Source organism: Astyanax mexicanus, chromosome 7 (genome assembly GCF_023375975.1).
Source record: "Astyanax mexicanus isolate ESR-SI-001 chromosome 7, AstMex3_surface, whole genome shotgun sequence".
Classification (NCBI taxonomy): domain Eukaryota; kingdom Metazoa; phylum Chordata; class Actinopteri; order Characiformes; family Acestrorhamphidae; genus Astyanax; species Astyanax mexicanus.
In genome coordinates, this window is record NC_064414.1 from 21,818,640 (window position 1) to 21,825,660 (window position 7,021).

General features: G+C 40.8%; 1 protein-coding gene across 1 annotated transcript; it reads left to right on the plus strand.

The window, feature by feature from the left end:
• Positions 1–3,638: 3,638 nt before the first annotated feature.
• six2a (SIX homeobox 2a) lies at positions 3,639–6,643 on the plus strand. Its single transcript, XM_007255773.4, has 2 exons — positions 3,639–4,691; positions 5,743–6,643. The coding sequence occupies exons 1-2, from the start codon at positions 4,132–4,134 to the stop codon at positions 6,047–6,049; spliced, it is 867 nt and encodes a 288-aa protein (XP_007255835.1). The 5' UTR covers positions 3,639–4,131; the 3' UTR covers positions 6,050–6,643.
• Positions 6,644–7,021: the final 378 nt, after the last annotated feature.

Genomic DNA, 7,021 nt, shown 5'->3' on the forward strand with positions numbered 1-7,021 from the left:
AAGAACAGCCACTTCCTCCAGAAAGAGGAAATTTATGCATGTTATATTAAATAAAATGTATATATTTTATATACATTATAAATATGATTATTTATGGACCAACGTCGTTATTTTTAGAATTGCTCAAAGACGTCCTTAGTAGAATTAACAGTGAAAGCTGTTTTTATATTGTTTATAATAACTAAACTATCCAACATTTAGTTAATCTAATATTTATAAAAATAAAACAAGTGAACTGCATGGTAGAACTGAGCAAATGAATACACTGACTGAAGCTCACAAGTCAGCAAAAAACAACGGTGTGTTTTTTAACCATCTATTATTTATGTTCATTTTTGTTAATCTATTAAAAGTAAGAGGACACACTTACAATCAACATGCTTTGGAATTTTCATATCTTTTTTCACATACAGTGTTTTGACATATCTATACTGATTACCTTGTTGGTGCCCTTACTTCCCACTCAAAACCATCCTGACACCAGACGTCTGGGTCTAATTCCCTCACTCCCCCCGCTGAAAATGACATATCTAAAGGAATGTAACTCATCAAGTCCTGCCTGTCTTGTGGAGCAGCCACGTCTTGTCGCCACCCCGCGCTCCTTCAGGAAGATATATGAAAAAACATCTTGCAATAATCAGTCCAATTAGTGGAGGTCGCGGCTGTGCGCGCTCGGCCTGGCGGTGGGAGGTTGTGAAAACAGGGGGCGGCTATTAGAAGAAACGCGATCCCCATTCATCAGCACAGTAATAATCACGGCGCGCGGGCTCGCGGAGCTCTGATCAAACTGATCCTGGGAAACAAGCCGTTTACAAACAATGTCAGGACGAGACGGGGGCCTTGATTTGGCCTGTCACTGCCGTGCTCGTCCGGGGCTGCACTGTGGGTCTGAAGCTTCTTTACGATGACACGCGTGTCCGTGTAAACCACAGCCCCCCGGCTGTGTGACGCAGCGCCGCATACAGCAGGTTCACATCACAGCCGTTTGTCAATATATGTGATTTATATCTTAAGACCTTTATTTTGTAGAGAAGATATACTCATTTCACCTGTATCTGTTCATTAGATATAGAGGTGGAGAATTGGTCGAACGTGAAATGCACAGACGCCATATAATATTCGGATTAACCATGTGTGGGTTTGTTGTAGCGAGATCTCCCCAATAACTATGTCATCAATTATGCATTAAATTAAAATCTGATTTTCAATGCAGATAATCGTTTAATATGATTTAGCGCTTCAGTTGTCCATTAAAATAAATTACTAAATAAAAACATGAATCAATTGGTTGAAATAAAAAAACTGCAAATGTTATCAGCCAGGTTATTTGCTGTAAAAACTGTTGAAGTAAACTGGTATATTAAAACAATAAATGCCGAAATGCGTGCAAATGCTGTTGTAAAAAATATATATACACTTATACGCTTAGTCAAAAAATGCCAGATGTATTTGCAGCTGGGTTTGTATTTTGTAATAACAACAACAACAACAACAACAGCAATAATAATAATAATAATAATAATAATAATAATAATAATAATAATAATAATAATAATAATAATAATAATAATAATTGCAGTGGTGAAGATCAGATTATGTATTTGTGATAATAAAATTAGTTTATGCAATATTCCACCGAGAGATAAAGACAAATCTTTAAGATGCTCGCAAAATAAATTAGTCAAAGTAAATTCTATAGTATCTATAGTATCCGGTTGCATTTTCACACTTTATTATCTGCGATATCTGGATTTATTCTCTGCGACAGTGGCTTTACTCACTTTCTAAGTAATTTGTTTTGTAACGTTTTAATAATACTATAGATAGTATATATTATAAATATTTAGTGTTATAACCTTTCAATTTAGGTAAAATTTACTCAAAATATGAGGTAAACCTTACCCTATCAAAATTAGTACAAATTGTTACGTCAAATGTATTGAGTAGATTCCATAGGTTGTTACAGTGTATCACAACCCTGTAGAGCAACACCAACACACATTGTTTAATCCCTCACGTATATAAACACACACACACACACATTCAAACACCGGGGGGGGGGGGGTGGGGGGGGGGGTGTTGAAAGACCTGACACTACTCCAGCTTCAGTCAGTTCATCTTCTTACATAAAATGTGACCGAGCTCGAATTCTGCTCTGGAGAACTAAAAGTGACTTCTGAGCCATGGACCATTATAATTACTCAGAGAGGGGGAGAGAGAGAGAGAGAGAGAGAGAGAGAGAGAGAGAGAGAGAGAGAGAGAGAGAGAGAGAGAGAGAGAGAGAGAGAGAGAGAGCAGGATTAGAGGACTGTCAAAGTATGTGCTCTGCTCGGTTCTGCCCGAGACCTGCACAGTTTAATAATAAAAAAATCTTATACTCATCTAAAGATCTGCCTTGTAAACCTATACACATTATCTCTCACTAAGCGGTGGAGAAGTATATAAATAAATTAGATGTATTTTAATTATGCCCTCATTAATATTTTTAGAGCCAGGGTACAGCGGGTCTTACCGGTTGCGCTCCCTCGCAGTTTCCTCGGCAGTACCTACACACACACCCGGACGCACACGGGCCTGTTGGAATCGCTGGCCGCAGTGAAACACTTCTCTTCGCGGCTTAATTGCGCTTTTCCACCGCCCTGTGAGCTCACTGCCTTCATCCACCGCCTCAACAGCGGCTGCCCCCCGAGCTGTGTCACACACACCCTCAACAGGACTACTGCTCAATAATGCATGGATCAGGATACAGCACTACGATAACCACAACTAACTGTTCTCTAGAGGGGGTTAAAAATGGGACAGCCAGTATCGTGTAGTTAAAAACAATTACAGCTTAAAGAGCACAATTACTTAAAATTGTACATAAATCAGTATAAATTCAAAAGCACGACTTCCCTGAAAAATATACTTTGCGCTTGATGTAAAATTGTAGAAATGCGTTTTTTATTAATACAAGACATAGTTTGTATACATTACTATTAGAATATAGTAAAATTTGCTCTTATTGTACTGTAAATTACTATATACATATATATTTTGCAGTGGCTCTGTTTATACCGCAGATGCCATTGAAACTAGAATAAATCAACTGTCCACCATGCATGCTTTATAGTGACAGAAAAAGCATCTGCTATTATTAATCAATATAGTACAATCTAGCATTCACCCTTTCAAAAAGTGCAGCTTTAATAGAATTTTAAATAGTGGAAGAGCCATTTTTGCCAAAAAAAATCAGGGTTGACCTTTTAGGCCCACTGTTTGAAATACCTGGTCAGTTTAACATTGCTTTAGGTTGCTCAGATCACTGCATGATGTTTACCTTTCACAGGTCGTGGTCTGTTGTGATCAACAGGTTAGAGGAGGCTTCTACTCTGTCTGCCCCAACTGCTATACGAATGATACCTCCTAACTTTCTTTGTGCTCTCTGGCGCCATCCTCCCCGCTGCTGAGGTACAACCATCTCCGAGCCCTGCGCTCTTTGGCTGTTCCGCCTGTCTGTCAAACCCCCGGGGCAAAAAAATGTAAGATAGAGGGGAAAATGGGGGCTATATTTCTATCTGTGGGCGGGTTTTAAATGAGGGGAATAATGAGCGAGTGAGGGAGCCACCTCAAAGACTATCGGGTTACTCTGAAGGACAGCGTTTCCATGGCAAATAATTGGACTAAAACTATTGTCTTATCCCCGCCATCCCCGGCTCGGATAACCAGCCAATCACAGCCCGCATAATCGCTTTTCTTGCCAGCTTAGAATAATATTATTAAACGAAGAGAGCGAGCACCGTCTGCGGGAGTGCGCGATGGTGAAACGGTGCGGAAAAGGGTACTGAGCGGCTCGCGCAGGAGGGGAACACAACTTTTCTCTCCGTACTACTTTTTGCTTTTTCGCCGTTGATGGATATACGGGAGCTCACGGGAGCTCAAGCCGATCTGAAGTTTCTTCAAGGGTGCCTTTTCGATTGAACTTGGAAACTTTTGGAGTGTCGTATTTTTTTTCACTCGCGTTCTCGAGACGCCTTTCATGGACTCGCGCCGTGTTGCGCTAGGGGCTAGCTGGTCGAGGCTGTTGGTACTGACTCAGGGCGAGCGCGCTCACAGCAGCACAGAGAGAGGGCTGTCCGTCCGCGCGGAGCCATGTCCATGTTGCCGACCTTCGGCTTCACGCAGGAGCAAGTGGCGTGTGTGTGCGAGGTGCTCCAGCAGGGGGGCAACATCGAGCGCCTGGGTCGTTTTCTTTGGTCGCTGCCGGCTTGCGAGCACCTCCACAAAAATGAGTCGGTGCTCAAGGCTAAGGCTGTGGTGGCCTTTCACCGTGGCAACTTTAGGGAACTTTACAAGATCCTGGAGAGCCACCAGTTCTCGCCGCACAACCACCCCAAGCTGCAGCAACTGTGGCTCAAAGCGCACTACATCGAGGCGGAGAAGCTTAGGGGGCGGCCGCTCGGCGCCGTGGGCAAGTATCGCGTGCGCAGGAAGTTTCCGCTACCACGCTCCATCTGGGACGGCGAGGAGACGAGCTACTGCTTCAAGGAGAAGAGCCGTAGCGTGCTGAGGGAGTGGTATACGCACAACCCGTACCCGTCCCCGCGCGAGAAGCGCGAGCTTGCCGAGGCCACGGGGCTCACCACTACGCAGGTCAGCAACTGGTTCAAGAACCGAAGGCAACGCGACCGGGCGGCCGAGGCCAAAGAAAGGTACAAAGAGAGAAAGAGTGAATTAAGTTGATTTTGACGGTGTGTGTGTGTGTGTGTGTGACGGCGTGCCAGAAGTTAAACATGAAAGGAATACATTCTATTCACTTTTTAACGACAATATATATTAGAAGCGTGAAATATATATTAGAAGCGTTTACTCAATTACATTTTGTTATATTACAATATAACAATTACAACAGTGTTGTTATTATTATTATTATTATTATTATTATTATTATTATTATTATTATTATTATTATTGATATTATTATTATTATTATTATTATTATTATTATTATTATTATTATTATTATTATACCCTTCTTTAATTATTACTTTCACACATTTACTTGGCTGCCATCTCCTGTTAGATTACACTGTTGTAGTTGGCCTTTTGTCAATCGCTATTAGAGAAGCTGGATCAATATTAATTGCACTGTATTTAAACAAAAATTGTTTTAACATAAAAAATATACTTTCTGAAAATTCGGTATTTATAAATATTAAAAACTAGCCTCGTCGCTTTAAACAGAAATGCCTTGCTGTTGGATGACACTGCAAAGACAGTTGTTTACGTGGACATGTGTTTATTTTTTTCTTATGCATTACTGAACGTTATATTTACTCAGTGTATTCTTGTTTTATATTCCCTGCGCACAACTTTGATTCTGATTAGCAGTCATTCGTGGCTCGTTTGTATGATGTAAACATGACTTTTGGTTGATGTGTCTTTTATTTTTAATTTAGAATTAACCTGGCCTGCGTTTTCATGTCTCAGTTATAGACACACATAACAACTTAATTTACATTTACCAAAAACGCACTGTCGAAAGGCCTTGTGTGTAATGGCTGTGGGGTAAAGGCAGGCTAATCTTTCTTATAAACTAACCCCCAGTCTCCGCTTGGTTTTCTGTTTCTTTAAACTGCTTCGGCTCTCTGGAAAGCGTGCAACGTACGGCTCCAAGTTGGTGTGATTTCACTCTTCTACGCGCTTTAAGTTACAGCAGCCAGATGTTGCTCTCTAATGGCCTCCATTTTTCTTTCCTTGCAGGGAGAATAACGAGAACTCCAATACGAACAGCCACAACCCGCTGGCCACGTCAATGAATGGAAATAAGACTCTTTTGGGGAGCTCAGACGACGACAAAACTCCATCTGGCACACCGGATCATACGTCGTCCAGCCCCGCGTTGCTGCTTACGTCCGGCCCTGGTCTACAGTCTCTGCACGGCCTGGCGCCTCCACCTGCGCCCAGCGCGGTTCCCGTGGCCAGCGCGGATTCCGTGCACCATCACCACACCTTACACGACACCATACTGAACCCCATGTCGTCAAACTTGGTCGATCTTGGTTCTTAAAGTAAAAAAGAAACTCTTACGTGGAGAACAGTGAAGAATCTTGAGGCAAAGATGACTGTAGGTGGACGACTGCAAAACATCTCCAGACTTTTGTGGAGCGATTAATACAGCAAAAACAAAGAGAGCGAGATAAAGAGTGAGAGAAGGTGTTGGACAGAATAATTTGTGGATGGTATTTTGGAATGGTCTACACTCAAAGCCAATGAAAACGTCCTCGATAAGGTATTTTTCTAGAATGTAGCCTAACGCTTTGATCTGTTGTGCAAAGCAACAGAGCTTCAAAAAGGTCTTAAAACTTTTTTGTTGTCGTCGTTGTTGTTTAGAGACCCGTTGAACTCTCAGTCGTATACCCCATTTGTTTACATTCTCTTTCCATTTTCTTTTTTTAAGGCCATAGTAAGTTGCATTTTGATGGGGTCTTATGAAGTGTTTTTTATTACCAGTGCAGAGGTTATAAAATTTATCTCTTCTTCTTTTCATTTGTATTTTTTTTGGAAAGTGACTGCATGTAAACTTTGCGATCAGTAATAAAATATAAGCGCAATCCCACCATAGTTTCATATAGCGTTTACAATAAAAGTTAAAATGCATTTATTGAGCGAGGTACGTGTTTGAGTTGTGTTGTTGCGGGTGTTGAGTGAATCCATAAATTATGTGATTGACCACAACTGATAGGCCTCAAGCAAGCCTCAACACATGTACACGTGTTAAGGAGGCAGCATGCTTTAAGATAATATAAATCATCATTTGATGGTTGTCGCTCTCTGGCAAAAATATAATTTTCTGTTTTTTTTTCTTTTTCACTTTTTGTTAAAATGTGAATTTGATAGTTGATCTTTAGATTGTTTTAAAATGTTATGTTGGACTACAAGAAATGCTCAAAATATTAAGAAGGTTTTTGGAAATACACGGTTTTTGCATGACAGCGTCAATCTTTTTAATATTTAATGCTATTATAATATTAAGAATAAG

Excerpts from the sequence above, each read along its gene's own strand:
- six2a (XM_007255773.4), top strand. The coding sequence starts at position 4,132 with ATGTCCATGTTGCCGACCTTCGGCTTCACGCAGGAGCAAGTGGCGTGT. Across the intron at positions 4,692-5,742 it reads GCGGCCGAGGCCAAAGAAAG|GGAGAATAACGAGAACTCCA; the intron begins GTACAAAGAGAG and ends CTTTCCTTGCAG.